General features: G+C 60.9%; 3 protein-coding genes across 6 annotated transcripts; all 3 read left to right on the top strand.

Annotated features, from left to right (window-relative positions):
* The first annotated feature begins 10 nt into the window (after positions 1-10).
* On the top strand, positions 11-4,904 carry LOC129121208 (aldehyde dehydrogenase family 3 member B1-like). Its single transcript, XM_054634305.2, has 10 exons — positions 11-237; positions 393-555; positions 1,273-1,383; positions 1,468-1,588; positions 1,719-1,804; positions 2,010-2,091; positions 2,325-2,711; positions 2,900-3,066; positions 3,245-3,344; positions 4,533-4,904. Exons 1-10 carry the CDS (start codon positions 137-139, stop codon positions 4,724-4,726), a joined length of 1,512 nt encoding a protein of 503 aa, XP_054490280.2. The 5' UTR covers positions 11-136; the 3' UTR covers positions 4,727-4,904.
* Positions 4,905-5,765: 861 nt separating this feature from the next.
* On the top strand, positions 5,766-7,687 carry NDUFS8 (NADH:ubiquinone oxidoreductase core subunit S8). 3 transcript variants are annotated; one of them, XM_054634315.2, is made up of 7 exons: positions 5,766-5,869; positions 6,571-6,618; positions 6,700-6,762; positions 6,848-6,937; positions 7,020-7,192; positions 7,261-7,389; positions 7,475-7,687. In XM_054634315.2, exons 1-7 carry the CDS (start codon positions 5,812-5,814, stop codon positions 7,604-7,606), a joined length of 693 nt encoding a protein of 230 aa, XP_054490290.2. In that variant the 5' UTR covers positions 5,766-5,811; the 3' UTR covers positions 7,607-7,687. The 3 variants fall into 3 exon arrangements, with proteins under 3 accessions (XP_054490290.2, XP_054490291.2, XP_054490292.1); XM_054634317.2 differs by lacking the exon at positions 5,766-5,869 and adding an exon at positions 5,902-6,097; XM_054634316.2 differs by lacking the exon at positions 6,571-6,618 and having other exon boundaries at positions 5,797-5,869.
* A 319-nt stretch (positions 7,688-8,006) lies between these two features.
* TCIRG1 (T cell immune regulator 1, ATPase H+ transporting V0 subunit a3) lies at positions 8,007-14,658 on the top strand. 2 transcript variants are annotated; one of them, XM_077179762.1, is made up of 20 exons: positions 8,007-9,118; positions 9,572-9,744; positions 9,998-10,076; positions 10,165-10,394; positions 10,483-10,577; positions 10,747-10,873; positions 10,952-11,034; positions 11,155-11,248; positions 11,319-11,531; positions 12,000-12,150; positions 12,227-12,366; positions 12,605-12,762; positions 12,840-12,930; positions 13,011-13,129; positions 13,306-13,519; positions 13,621-13,725; positions 13,799-13,909; positions 13,996-14,116; positions 14,203-14,374; positions 14,464-14,658. In XM_077179762.1, exons 1-20 carry the CDS (start codon positions 9,031-9,033, stop codon positions 14,543-14,545), a joined length of 2,646 nt encoding a protein of 881 aa, XP_077035877.1. In that variant the 5' UTR covers positions 8,007-9,030; the 3' UTR covers positions 14,546-14,658. The 2 variants fall into 2 exon arrangements, with proteins under 2 accessions (XP_077035877.1, XP_077035876.1); XM_077179761.1 differs by having other exon boundaries at positions 8,007-9,253.
* The last annotated feature ends 35 nt before the right edge of the window (positions 14,659-14,693 follow it).

Genomic DNA, 14,693 nt, shown 5'->3' with positions numbered 1-14,693 from the left:
AAGGACAGCCAGAGGGCAGGCAAGGGGAAGGTAGCCAGAGGGCAGGGCAGGAAGCTGGCAGCCGCCCGTGTTAGCTGAGAAGAGAGAAGCTGTGGTTGATAACCCCAGTGCAACCATCCCGTGCTGCACTGGGAGCATGGAGACTGGAACTGTCTTCCCGCAGCTTCCTGGGATCGAGGCCAAGAGAGCCCCCGAGGGCAATGCTGGGAACGGGAGTGTGGATGGTGACACCCTGAGGTGAGTGAGAGTGTGGAGGGACAGACGGGTGGCAGGAGGGGTCCCAGTGCTCCATCCTCCCCCTGGAGTGGCACCTGGATGCTGGGCTGGGATGATGTGGAGCTCTGAGGAGCTGGAATGGGGCTGGCATCCCTCTAACACCCCTGTCCCCACAGCAGGAACCCCTTTGCAGGGCTGGTGAGCCACCTGCGGGCATCCTGGCTCTCTGGGAAGACTCGGCCCATGGAATACCGTGTGGCCCAGCTGGAGGCTCTGGGACGCTTCCTGGATGACAAGAAGCAGCAGATCATGGATGCCACTGCCTCTGACTTGGGCAAGGTGAGAGGGGACAGGAACAGGAGGACTTGGTGGCTGGAGGAGCTGAGAGGCTCCTACAGCCCAGCTGGGGGTGCTTTGTGCTCCTCTCATTGGGTTCTCCAGCCCTGCCTGAGCTCTGCCTTGGACTCACAGCCTCTGGATTTGGGAGACTGAGATGTAGCATGTCACTGTCACCCGTACTCCAAAGTCCATCCATGCTCTGCCATAGACAGAGGGTGTGGTGAGCAGCACCTTGACAGGGATAACCATTCCCACACCCACCAGCCTCAGTTTCCCTCTTCCCTGGGCAAATTAATCCCAGATTTCTGTCCCTGCTCCCTGCCCTGAACTTCCCACCTGATGTCACCCCCTTTCCTCCCATGGGGCTCACCCAGGTTGTGACTCCTGAGCCCAGATCCCCTGGCTCTGCAGCCAGAGCCTTAATACCACACAGGGCTCATTGTCTTCTCTTCCCCAACCTAGTCCCTTTGGACACCCTCCCTATTCTTCCTGTTGTCTGGATGAATGGGATCTGCATAATTTTTCCTATTTTTAAGCAATCAGTGCTTAAAAGCATCATGTTGCAGACACAGGGGGTGCTCAATGCCCTTAGGGATTTGAATCCAGCATGGGATGTAGAGGGCTCCAGTCCCCAGTCCTGGGTAAAACACTATGGAGCACTGGGATAAGAGCTGCAGGATATGCCAAGGTCACATGTTGCATCCTTGGTGTCTGCAGGCACCCTTTGAAACCGAATTATCTGAGATCCTCGTGTGCAAGAACGAGCTCCATGAGACCCTGAACAACCTGTCCTGCTGGATGAAGGACGAGAAGGTGGACAGGATTCTGGTGAGAGGGGAGAGAGAGGATGGGAGGCAGAGCTGGGTGGGATGGTGGTGCAGGGTGGGACCTGATGTGGCGGGTGTCCCACAGGCAATGCAGCTGGACTCTGCCTTCATCCGCAAGGACCCCTACGGGGTGGTGCTCATCATAGCGCCCTGGAATTACCCCATTCAACTCTTCCTGGTGCCCCTCATCGGGGCCATCGCTGCTGGTGAGCCCAAACTTCCAGTCCCCTGGCCTGGAGGATCCCAGTAGTGCCAAGCACTGGTGAGGGCACTTCATCCATAGAGGGACTGGCTGTCACCATGTCACAGCTCCAACATCCTGTCGGTCTTCCCCAGGGAACTGTGTCATTGTCAAACCCTCTGAGGTGTCCAAGAAGACAGAAAGACTCATGGCAGAAGCGCTGCCCAGCTACCTGGACAAGGTGGGACACTCTCCCCATCCCTGTGGCATGGCTGAGGCACCCCTGCACACACAGAGCTGTGTTCTGAGCCTGCCTCACACAGCATCTTCGGTTCCATGTACTGCCCAACTTCCTTCCTCCATGCCCAGCCAGTGTCCCAGCCTCCCAGGGTGCTATTGGTGGGGACAGATGGTGACAAGAGGGGGCCTTTCTCATTTCCTTGCAGGACTGCTTTGCTGTGGTGACTGGTGGTGTGCAGGAGACCACCAGGCTGCTGGAGAACAAGTTTGACTACATCTTCTTCACTGGTACGTCCCATGGGACAGAGCAGAGCCCTGCCTGGATTTTGTGTGAGGAGGAAGACAGTTCCCTCCAGACATCCCTGGAGAAGAAGGCAGGGATTGGGTTGGAGATGTGTACCAGGATCTGTTGGAGGATCTGGGATGTGTATCTGAGGTCAGGTGCGACCCAGTGCCACATCCCAGAGCCATGCGATGGCTGGTGGGATTCCCACCTCAATCCATGTTTTCCCTACCCACAGGCAGCCCCCCGGTGGGGCGGATTGTGATGACAGCCGCTGCCAAGCACCTGACACCGGTGACACTGGAGCTGGGGGGCAAGAACCCCTGCTATGTGTCTGACACCTGTGATGTGACCAACGTGGCACGACGCGTGGCCTGGGGCCGCTTCTTCAACGCAGGGCAGACCTGCATCGCGCCCGACTACCTGCTCTGCACCTTGGAGATGCAGGAGAAGCTGCTCCCAGCCCTGCAAAAGGCCATCAATGATTTCTATGGCCCCAACCCCCAAGAATCCCCGGATTTTGGCCGCATTGTGAATGACAAGCAGTTCCAGCGCCTGCGGGCGCTGCTGGGCAGCGGGCGCGTGGCCATCGGGGGACAGACGGACGAGGCTGAGCGCTACATCGGTGAGACTTGGGGTTCACTCACATCTGCATCCTTGCATGGAGCACATTCCAGGTTTGGAGAAGAGTATGAGGGGAACTGGGTACTTGGCCAGGTGGCCTTTGGTACAGGAGATGTGTCCTGGGGGATCACCAAGGTGCCACCTCCGACCTCTGTGCCCGGCTGATGCTGTCAGGTTTCCTCTCCGCAGCTCCCACCGTGCTGGTGGATGTGCAGCCTTCAGATCCTGTCATGCAGGAGGAGATCTTTGGGCCCATCCTGCCCATCGTCATCATTGCCAACGTGGATGAAGCCATTGACTTCATCAACAGCCGGGAGCGGCCCTTGGCTGCCTACGCCTTCTCCTCAGATGACAAGGTAGAGCCAAGGCAGGACTACACCTGCCCTGTGCTCCTTGGCAGCTGTATCCAGCCATGTTTGTGCTCCAAGTGCTTCCCTTACAGCACACAGCCCTAGTCAGGGGGTATGGACTGTGTTTGGAACTAGTGGAATGGGATAGGAGATCCATGTCTCATCTTCTTCATGTCACTCCCAGGTGGTGAACCGGGTCCTGGAGAGGACAAGCAGTGGTGGCTTCTGTGGCAACGACACCCTGATGCATGTGACACTGCCCTCACTGCCCTTTGGAGGCATTGGTAGGTCCAAAATCCCCAATCCTGGCCATTGGGAGCCAGGTGTGATCCCACCGATGGTCAGGAAGGGTCTCAGGGGGAACTCTCAGCTCCAGAGGGCTCAGTAGTCCATAGGGAAATTCTCCTCCAGAAGCCCTTTGCTTCATCTTGGGCTCTTGGACAACCATGGAGCACCCTGAGGTTCCTTCTCTCCATATTCCCTATCCCAAGCTCTGTGCTCCCTGGATCCATGGAAATGTCTGGCTTACCACACAAGGAATCAGAGCTTGAAGCAACCTGGTCTAGTGGGAGGTTTTCCCGCCCATGGCGGGGGGATGGAACTGAATAATCTTTAAGGCCCTTTCCAACCCAAACTATCCTGGGATTCCATGATGGAGACACCTGCTTTTTATGGGATGATCTCCACTACCAGCTCCTGTTTTCCACTCCTGTTTTCCACCTTTTTTCCTCTCTTCCCACTCAGCTGGCCAGGAGGCATCAGTGACTTCCCTTTATCCTGGGGCTGCTGATGTGTGAGGAACTGCACCCAACGCATCACCCCAACCATGATTAGCATTTTATCAGGAAGACTGACTGGCTCAGGCTGACTCATGGCATTTTATCCCATCTGTTACCAAATCATCTGTGGATTTCTTTGTTTTTTGCCAGCCTGCCTGACTTTCCTGTGCTTGTTCCTGGCCAGCCAGCTTTCACGTCCCAACATTGATCCCTGGTGCTGGGTCCCACCTTGCCAAAGGCACCTCGGTCATTGTGCCTCTCCACCCCTGCAGTCTTGCCCCCCTGCAGCAGGGCTGGATCCAGCATGGATGGGATGTCTTTTGTAGGGTATTCCTGTGGTAGGGAAGTTCATCTGGTGGGAGCATCTTGCTGCTGCCATCACCTCATCAGTGACACCATCCAGTTGCTAAACATGTTAATTGAAATGGTAAAATCCACTGATGACAGAGTTTTGGAGTATTTCTCCACCTTCCAGCCTAATCTTTCCACTCCAAACATCAACTTGGGTGTGCACTAGGTCACTTTGTGGTCCTCTTTGAGTCACATTCTTGAGAAGCTCATCCATGGCTTGGAAAGCAGCTGGATGAAGGCGTGGTGCTGCTTTCACAGAACTGGGAGCCTAATTTTGGGTTCTTTGACCCAAAGGATGGCCAGATCCAGCTCCCCACCGGGGTCCTGTGCTGTATATTGCAGGGAACAGCGGCCTGGGAACGCACCACGGGAAGTTCAGCTTTGACACCTTCTCCCACCCCCGTGGGTGCCTGAAGCGCGGGATGGGCCGGGAGTCCCTCAACGCCCCGCGCTATCCCCCCTACAGCCAGAGGAAATTTGGGCTCATCCAGGCCACTTTAAAGGTGACACGTAAGAGTGACTGTACCCTGCTCTGAGGGTCTCCACATCCCACTCAGGGTCTGCCCACTCAGGACATCTCTTGCTGCTGGTCCTGGTGCTCAGGTGCAATGAAAGATGTTTCTCAACATCCTGTGTGCTTCTCTTTCACTTCCCTGCACCCCTGCTCACCCCAAGAGTCCTTTGTCCCCCACATCTTCCTCCATTCCAGTCCCATATCCCTCTTTTCTGGCTGTTTGGGGCTCTATTTCCACTGGTACCACCAAACAGAAGGGTCTCCTGTGCCCCTCATTCTGTACTCTGCCTTGAGAAGGTCCACAACAACTCACTAATCCTAAATCCTTGAGCTGGGATGATCTTGGTTTCTCCTGCTCTATGATCCCAGTCTCCTTTGCCCCATGATATCAGTGTCCTTTGCCCTGTGTTCCCAGTTTCTCCTGCTCCATGATCCCAAGTTTCCTTTGACCCACGTTCCCGTTTATCCTGCCCCATGATCCCAGTTTCCTTCGCTCCATGCTGCTCCATTTGCGGGGCTGGTTGTGCCGGTAAAGGGATAACAATTTCTGTTAGGCTGGGGGTTGTCCTGGCTGAATGCCACGGGGATTTCCCCGGGTGGGCGGATGGAGAGAACTGCACGAGGCAGCTGAGATAAAGACAGTTTAATAGGGAAGGGGAAACATCCCTGATGCCCGCCTCCAGGGACTCTGCCGGGGCTGAGGGATCGGGGCCAGCGCTGAGCCCGCCAGAGGCGGAGCCGGGCTTTGTAGTGAATCCAAGTATCTGGGCCGCTCCAGCTGCGAGACCGTCCGGCAACCGTGGCCCGAGCTGCTCCAGAAACCGGACGGAAAGCTCCGGAGGCTCGGGAAGCCCTGGAGGAGCGGGAGGCTCCGCGCCAGCACCGCAACCGCGCGCCTCCGCCATGAACCCGCGCTTCCGCTTCCGCCCGCCCTTCGGACACGCCCCCTCCCGCCCCACCAATCGCCGCGCAGCACGGCCGCACTCCGCCCAATCAGCGACGCTTCTCCCTCTTTCTTCCCGCCCCCCTCGCCCTTTGCGGGACTCCCACCAATGAGAAGCGCGTCCGCCATCGTTCGCCCCGCCCACGACGCGCAGCCGCACGCGCATGCGCAGTGCCCGCGGGGGCGACCAGGGGTCAGGACGGCGGAGGGCCCTTAGGGCAGGTGAGGTGGGAGGGGGGGCCCAGGGGGGCAGCCTGGGGGGCCCGGGGGGCGGCCCGGGGCTGCGGTCACCCCCGGTGGCGTGTAGTGGCCGCCCAAATCCGCCTGGGGCAGAGGGGGCGGCCCGGACACTGCGCTGCCCTCCGCCGCCATCCTCTCCGAAGGGACACACACAGGCTGAGCGGGAACTTGGGGGGTGACAGGAAGGATCGGTCCCGCGTGGGGGCTCAGGTGGGTGCGGGGCGGCGGGGAGGGGCATGGGGGCGGGGATGGGGGGACACGTGGGGCCCTTGGGAGGGACAGGACATCAGGGCCCCTGGATCCTTAGGGGTGGGATGGGGAAGGGACATCTGAGTGTCCCTGGAGGGTGGGGTGTGGATGCCCGGGTCCCCTGGGGGAACAGCTGGGTCCCTTTTAGGGGGTAGACAAGATATTGGGGGATACACTTGGGTCTCTTAAGAGGGGGCTGCAAGGAGGGACAGGATGCCTGGGTGCCTTGAGAGGGGTTGGCAAAAGAAACAAGATGCTTAGGTCCTTAGGGAAAAGCACTTGGAGTCCCTTGTGGAGTGTTGGGACAGGAGTGCCTGGGGGTCTGGGTTTCTTTGGGTGGAGGAGTGGGGATCAGGGTGCCAGTGTCCCCCATGAGGGCCCCTGGCAGCCCCAGTCCCTTACTGGTAGTTGCTGAGGTTCCCTCTGCCCCCCAGGACCGGCCATGGCAGCACTGCGACTGCTGTACCAGGCTGCCCGTGCAGGTGAGGCCGCCCAGGAATCCCCAACCTCCTGAACCCCCCAAACCCCATCGTGACCCTGCTGACCCTCCTGTCCCTCCCCAGGCCCCCTGGCCCCACTGGGCTCCCTGCGCCTGCTCAGCACCAGCACCCCCAGAGACTGTTACAGTGAGTACAGCCATGCCACCCCCCTGGGGGCTCAGCTCCCACCCCAGGGCTCTGCAGGGTGGGCACAGCTCCCCTCTTCCCGCAGAGTATGTCAACATCCGGGAGCCGGCCATGGACATGCGATCCATCACTGACCGCGCTGCCCAGACCCTGCTCTGGACCGAGCTCGTCCGAGGTGAGACCCTGCTCATCCTCCTCATTTGTGGGGTGATCCCCCGCTTCCCAAATATGCCATAACCCCTCTTTCTCCCCCGCAGGCCTGGCCATGACCCTGAGCTACCTTTTCCGTGAGCCGGCCACCATCAATTACCCATTTGAGAAGGGCCCGCTGAGCCCGCGGTTCCGTGGGGAGCACGCGCTGCGCCGGTACCCGTCTGGGGAGGAGCGCTGCATCGCCTGCAAGCTCTGCGAGGCCGTGTGCCCGGCACAGGTGAGACTACTTCCTCCTCCTCCTCCTCCTCCTCCGGGGCTCTGGCCATGACGGTGTCCCCGTGCCAGGCCATCACCATCGAGGCTGAGCCCCGCGCCGATGGCAGCCGCCGCACCACGCGCTACGACATCGACATGACCAAGTGCATCTACTGTGGGTTCTGCCAGGAGGCCTGTCCTGTGGATGCCATCGTGGAGGTGAGTGGGGCCTGCAGGGGGGACTGCAGGGACTCCCCTTTCCTGCCACAGTGACCCCAAGGGTGACCCCTTCCTGCCCTGGCAGGGCCCCAACTTCGAGTTCTCGACGGAGACGCACGAGGAGCTGCTCTACAACAAGGAGAAGCTGCTCAACAACGGCGACAAGTGGGAGGCTGAGATTGCAGCCAACATCCAGGCTGATTACCTGTACCGATGACAGCCCCACCCGCCCCCCAAATAAAGCGTTTGGGGGTTCTCCCCCTCTGCTGGCACTGTGGGTGTCAGCCCCTTCCCATAACTCTGTGTCTTTTCCTTTCTAGCGCTGGGGTCAGAGCCCCTGACTCCTGGGGGGACCCCAACCCTGGGTGTGGGGTTGTGTTTTGGGGAGGAGGATGCGGGTCCTGAGGGTGCTGGCACCAATGCTGGGGTAGGGGGTGGTTTGCAGGGAAAGGTGTGGGAGGTGGAGGGGAAGCAGGCAAGGATGGAGGAGCAGTGCTGGGGGGATTTAGGAATCTGGGAGGGTCATTTCCAGCTTCTGAGGGCAGCCAGGGTGGGGGGGCCTGGTGATCCTGGCAAGGGGGGTTCACAGTAGTACTGGTATGAGGGTCCCAGTGATGCCTGTGATCTGGGTGATCCCAGGAGAGGGTCCTGATGGCACCAGTGGGGGAGCCTCTGGTGGTACTGGATGGGTGTCCCAGTGATGCTGGTGTGTGGGTACCAGCATGGGGTGCCTGGCAAATCTGTGGTCTCACAGTGGTACCAGTGTGGGGGTCTCGGTGATCCCAGCAGGGCGATCCCAGTGCTACCAGTTGTTAGAACTTGTCCCTCAAAGGTGAGAGTAACACAGGGGCAGATTAGAGTGAAAGGACTCTTAATGATTGGTAAGTATGTATGTGTAGGGTTTATTTTAGAACAGTTGGGTGGCAATGGAAAGCAGGTATGTAGGTGTTTTGGTCATTATTATCAACAGTAATACAGCTACATGAAAGCATAAAAAATTATTACTTCAAAGAAACGTCTAAGGGAAAATAGAAAAAAAGAACTGAAAGGTAAGGGTAAAAACAAATCACCCCTGGCAGATCTTGTGACTTGATTGTTGCAATAGTTGTCCCTTGGTCAAAGTGATGGTCTAGATCTGTCAGCAGTGGGGGAAGAAGCCCACAAAACACAAAGTCTGATGGGTTAAAATGCGATCAGGCTCGGGGGGAATGTCCAGGTTTCAGTCCTCTGGTGAAAGACCTCAGAAATTAGTCTGCGAGCGCTTCGGGGATCTTTGATGCTCAGTGATCCCTTTTCAGCTGCCTCTCACGGCGGCGCAGTTCAGCCTTCTTTCTTCCAGAGGGGAAGCATTAGAACTGAGCCAGTTGTGCAAGGGAGGGCCAGAGCGTGAGGAGAAGGCCGATTGCGCCTTGCAGGATGCAGGCAGTGATAGTTCACCCCCTTTGTGTTATGCAGATTGGGCAGTAGCACCCCAAACCTCTTCTCTCCAGGGATGTCAATCTGGCCCCAGCAAAGCACGCTGGCTCCTGCACAAATGGGGATTGTTTGGAGTAATTACTCACTAACAATCCAGTCTCACACCGGTGCGGGGGTCCTGCTAATTCTCGCGGGCGCTTTTCCGGCTCCGCCCGGCTCTGGGAAATGTTTCCCATTTCCGTCCTCCTCGGGGGATGCTGCGAGGGTCCTGTCTCCGAGGGGCCGCTCCCCAGGCCAGGCGGTGCGGGGTGCGGTATGTCCCGGGGAACGGGTTTCCCGGGGGGCAGCGGGGCCAAGCCGGCCGGTCCCTCCCCGGGGCCGGGCTCTTCCTGGGGAAGAGGAAGTGCTGGATCCCGGCCGAGCTCGGCGCGGGGGGGGGCACGGCCGGGTGGGTCCGGAGAGGGTCCGGCCCGGGGCGGTCCCGGGGCGGGGAATGCGCTGGCCCTGACTCAGAGGCAGCTGAATGGGGCAGGGGAAGGGAGGGTTTCGAAAGTACTTTGCCAGCCGGGTGCTGGGCGCAGCCGCGTGTGCCTGAGCGGGCCGGCTTCCCACGGTCACAGCCCCGTTCCGTCGCCGCAGCCGCCGAGACAGCGAGGCCACCTCTGCCCTGTTGTCCCCCTTTCCCGCCCTCACGCCTGAGGAAGCTCTCAGTGTCCCATTCTCATCCCACCCCATTCCCTCCTGTTCCGTTCTGTCCCGTCCCCAGGTGTGTGCCCTGACGCCTCCGCACCCCGGGCCGGACCGGGCGTCTCGGGGGAGGCCATGGGGTCCCTGTTCCGCAGCGAGGAGGTTTGCTTGGCCCAGCTCTTCCTGCAGTCGGCTTCTGCCTACAGCTGCATCAGCGAGCTGGGGGAGCGCGGGTTGCTGGAGTTCAGAGACGTGAGTAGGGGCTGGGGGGCGTTTTGGGGTGTCTGGGGTGCAGGGGGTTCGGCTGGGTGAGCCTGGGTGCGCTGGGTTTGAGGTGCTCTGTGTACAGGGGGTTTGGTCTGCTCGGGTTTGGGGTGGGTGTTCTAGGGTGCCGTGGAAACAGGGAAGTTGGTCAGGCTGGGTTTGGTGCCTGGGCTACCTGTTCCCCCGGGGTGCTGAACCCCCCAATCCAGTGTGGGGCCATGCCTTGACTGTATCCCCGCAGCTAAACCCCAAAGTGAGCCCCTTCCAGCGGCGCTTCGTGGGCGAGGTGCGGCGCTGCGAGGAGATGGAGAAAACCTTCAGTGAGTGCCCCGGGCTGACTTCGGGGGGGCTTCTCAGGGGAACGCCCGGTTCGGCCCCTCAGTCTGACCGTGTCCCCCCGTTCTCCAGCCTTCCTGCAGCAGGAGCTGCGCGCCGCGGGGCGGGTGCCGGGGCCGTGTCCCGAGAGCCCGCGGGCGCCGGCGGCGCGGGAAGCGCTGCGGGTGCAGGAGCAGTCGGAGCAGCTGGCGCAGGAGCTGCGGGAGGTCAGCCGGAACCGCGCGTCCCTGTGCGGCCGCCTGCGGGACCTGCGACAGTACCTGCACGTCCTGCGCGAGGGACAGCGCTTCACCAGCCTGCCGGTGGGTCCGGGGGTCCCCGCCCCCCTGGGAGTGCTGCCGCGTGCCTCAGTTTCCCCCAGGCTCATCCCTCTGCTCCACCTCGCCGCAGGCCCCCCTGGGCTCCCCGCCGCGGCCACCGGCGCTGTCGGAGCGTGAGCCCATCCTCGACCCCTCCGTGCATCAGCACCTCGAGCGCAAGATCAGGTGAGAGGGGGAAGGGTGTGGGGCGGGGGGTGGAGAGGGGCTCTGGGGCAAAGGTGTGGCCGTGGGGCAGCTGGGAAAGTGCGGGATAAGGCTTGGAGATGACCTTTGGGGCAGCGGTGCAGCCATGGGGCGGTTTGCCTATCCCAGCACTCCTGCTGTGTCTCTGCAGCTTTGTGGCCGGTGTCATCCACCCGTGGCGAGTGACGGCCTTCGAGCGGCTGCTGTGGCGCGCCTGCCGCGGGTACCTGGTGGCCTCCTTCGTGGAGATGCCCGAGCCAATGGAGGACCCAGCCACGGTGAGGCAGCACCCGGGGCGGGCTGGCACGGCTGTGGGGGCTGGGACACCAGAGTGACACCGACTGTGCTGTCCCCAGGGCGAGAGCATCACCTGGGTCATCTTCCTCATCTCCTACTGGGGCGAGCAGATTGGGCAGAAGATCCGCAAGATCTTAGACTGGTGAGTGGCCATGTATCCCCCGCAGGGGGGTTTATTTAGTAACATCCACTCTGGACCCTGCCGTGGGGCCGGGCTGGGCAGCCCTGACACCCCTGACATGGCTATGTCCCTCTGTCCCAGCTTCCACTGCCAGGTGTATGCGTACCCGGAGAGTGAGGCCAGCAGGACGGAGGCCATTACCAGGCTGCATGGGCAGATCCAGGAGCTCAGCGTGGTGAGCTGGGTGCCATGAGGGGATGTGGGGGCCACGCTTGGATTGCCATCCCTGACACAGGTGCCCGCAGACGCTGGAGGAGACTGAGAAGTACCTGGCGGAGGTGCTGGACAAGGTGGCACAGGTGCTGCCCACCTGGCGCGTGCAGGTGCAGAAGATGAAGGCCATCTACCTCGTCCTCAACCAGTGCAGCTTCGATGTCACCAAGAAGTGCCTCATTGCCGAGGTCTGGTGCCCCGTGCGGGACCTCACCCAAGTGCAGGATGCCCTGCGCCAGGGATCTGTGAGTGGCTCTGTGTCCCCATGTCCTTGCACCAGGGACTGTTCAGTGTATACATGTTCTTGTTCTGGGGTTGCTCAGTTGTCCTTGTGTCAGCAGTGGCTCTGTGTTCCCGTGTCCTTGTGCCTGGGTTTCTTGGTGTCCCATGTTTTCATGTCAAGGGTTTGTTGGTGTCCCCATGTCCTCCTGCCAGGGGCTGTTCTGTGTCTCCATGTCCTTTTTGTGGGGTTGCTCAGTGTCTCCATGTCTTTGTGCCAGAGGTTGCTTGGTGTTCCTATGTCCCCTCATCATGGTGGAGCATGTGCCAGGCTGGGGGGGATTGTGGGGTGGGTGCCAAGAACAGGCTCCAGGTGCTGGGGGCTGGTGCCAGGAAAGGGGGTGTTGTGGGGTGGGTGCCAAGGCCAGGCTCCACGTGCCAGGCAAGGGTGTGCCGGGGGTGCCAGGATCAGGTTCTGGGTGCTGTTCCCGCAGTACCAGAGCGGCTCCAGCGTGGAGTGCTTCGTGCAGCGCGTCCCCACCTCAGAGAGCCCCCCCACCCTCATCCGCACCAACAAGTTCACCGCCGGCTTCCAGAGCATCGTGGACGCCTACGGGGTGGCCAGTTACCAGGAGGTGAACCCCGGTACGGCCCCCTGGCACCCCTCGAGCCCAGGGCTGAGAGGGGACACCTTGTGTAACGCGGTCCCTGTGTCCCACAGCACCCTACGCCATCATCACCTTCCCCTTCATCTTCGCCATCATGTTTGGGGACGTGGGGCACGGGCTGCTCATGTTCCTCTTTGCGCTCTGGATGGTGCTGTACGAGGACAGCCCCCGCCTGCGGCAGGGCACCAACGAGGTGGGGGCATGACGGAGGGGTGGGACGGACACAGTTACAGACATGGGAAGGCGTGGGGACATGGAGCGGGGTTGGAGGTGTGGGACATGGTTGGGGATGTGGGATGGGGCTGGATGATACAGGATGGGGCAGGTGGCTCGGGACAGGGTCAGTACGGGTCAGGGTGGTGCTATGGGAAGGGAGTGGTGTGGGGCAGGGGAGGTGGTGTGGGACATGGGAGCCGTGTTTGCCCCCCTAGATCTGGCTGACATTCTTTGAGGGGCGCTACCTCATCTTGCTCATGGGTGCCTTCTCCATCTACACCGGCTTCATCTACAACGAGTGCTTCAGCAAAGCCACTGTCATCTTCCCCTCTGCCTGGAGTGTGGCCACCATGGCCAACCACTCCTCCTGGAGGTGGGGTCCCACCCCCGTGCCCCCTGCCTGGGTCCCCATCTCCCTGCTGGCACTGACACCCCTTGCTCTGCCCCCAGCGCTGCCTACCTCGCCACCCACCCCTCGCTCACCCTGGACCCTAATGTCACCGGTGTCTTCCGAGGGCCATATCCATTTGGGATCGACCCAGTAAGTGTCCCATGGGGATGACAACGAGGTTGGACCCTCTATGGGGTGGTGCAGAGTCTCACCCACCTTGTTTGTGACAGATCTGGAGCTTGGCCACCAACCACCTCAACTTCCTCAACTCCTTCAAGATGAAGATGTCAGTGGTGCTGGGCATCGTGCACATGGGCTTTGGCGTCGTGCTGGGAATCTTCAACCACGTGTGAGTCCCTGGGCTGCACCCACAGGCTCTGGTCATGCCAAGGGGACCGGGATTGGACTCACCTGGGTGGGATGGGGGGGCAACTGGGGTCCTGTACCCCTGTACCTCGGTGAGTGCCGAGGATGTGCGTGGGTGGGAAGGGACAGGCTGAGCATGGCCAATGTCCTCCCACCCAGGCACTTCCAGCAGCGGCACCGGCTGGTCTTGGAGTTCCTCCCAGAGATGATTTTCCTCCTGGCTCTTTTTGGCTACCTGGTCTTCCTCATCTTCTACAAGTGGATCAAGTTCAGTGCTGCTGACTCCATGGTGGCCCCCAGCATCCTCATCCACTTCATTGACATGTTCCTCTTCACCTCCAATGCCGAGAACCTCCCGCTCTACCCGGGGCAGGTACCACCCACCACCCTGGCAGGCACCTACTCCCCACCCTGACTAGGAGAGCAGGGGTCAGGAGTGGGGGTAGACCCCAAAATGCTGTCCTCGTGCCCCAGGTGCCAGTGCAGGTGGTGCTGGTGGTGCTGGCGCTGGCGTCGGTGCCCATCCTGCTCCTGGGGACGCCGCTGTACCAGTGGTGCCGGCAGGGTGCCCCAAGGATGGTAAGGCCAGGGGCCGTGGGGGGCTCCCTGGGGATCACAAGGAGGTCTCACTGTGGGTGCTGTCCCGGTGCAGCCACTGGCCACGGGGGAGCAGGAGCCGCTGCTGGAGGGGCAGGAGGCTGGGAACTCTGTCAACGCCACCACGGAGGATGTGGAGAGTGGAGGACACAGCCATGACGCCAAGGTGAGGAGCATCCAGGCAGGCTTTGGTGGTGGGATGAGGGTGTCTGTGCCCCCAGCTGATGTCCCATGTCCCCTCCCTCCCTGCAGCACTTGGACTTCGCCGAAATCTTCATGCATCAGGCGATCCACACCATCGAGTACTGCCTGGGCTGTGTCTCCAACACCGCGTCCTACCTGCGGCTCTGGGCGCTCAGCCTGGCACACGCCCGTGAGTCCCCTTGGTACCCCCCTGTCCCACTCGGAGCCAGGCAGGCCCTCACTCCCCCCTCCTGCTCTTGTCCCTCCCTTTCCCAGAGCTCTCGGAGGTCCTGTGGACCATGGTGATGCGGAATGGCTTCGTGGGGCTGAGCTACGTGGGCGGTGTGGTGCTGGTGCCCGTCTTCGCCGCCTTCGCCGTGCTGACCGTGGCCATCCTGCTGGTGATGGAGGGGCTCTCTGCCTTCCTCCACGCCCTGCGCCTGCATTGGTGAGCCCCCAAAGCTGACAGGTTCCTGGGTGGGTCTGGGGGGAGTGACAGACCCCCCAGAGCACTCCTCAACCCCCTCTCCTTGCCAGGGTGGAGTTCCAGAATAAGTTCTACGTGGGTGCCGGCTACAAGCTGTGCCCCTTCGCTTTCGCCCCGGACACCTGGGAATAGCCGTGCCAAGGGGATTCCAGGGGCTTGGAACATCGGCTGTGCCCCAAATTGCCCCCCCCATGGACCCCTGGAGCCTCCTTGGTGGTGAATAAAGCCATCCCTGTGCCTCCCCCCAGCTCTGCGTTGCCATTGCTTGGGTAGGGGGTGC

The sequence above is a fragment of the Agelaius phoeniceus genome, chromosome 6, assembly GCF_051311805.1.
Source record: "Agelaius phoeniceus isolate bAgePho1 chromosome 6, bAgePho1.hap1, whole genome shotgun sequence".
Taxonomy (NCBI): domain Eukaryota; kingdom Metazoa; phylum Chordata; class Aves; order Passeriformes; family Icteridae; genus Agelaius; species Agelaius phoeniceus.
This window is presented reverse-complemented; position numbering and strand designations above follow the sequence as displayed.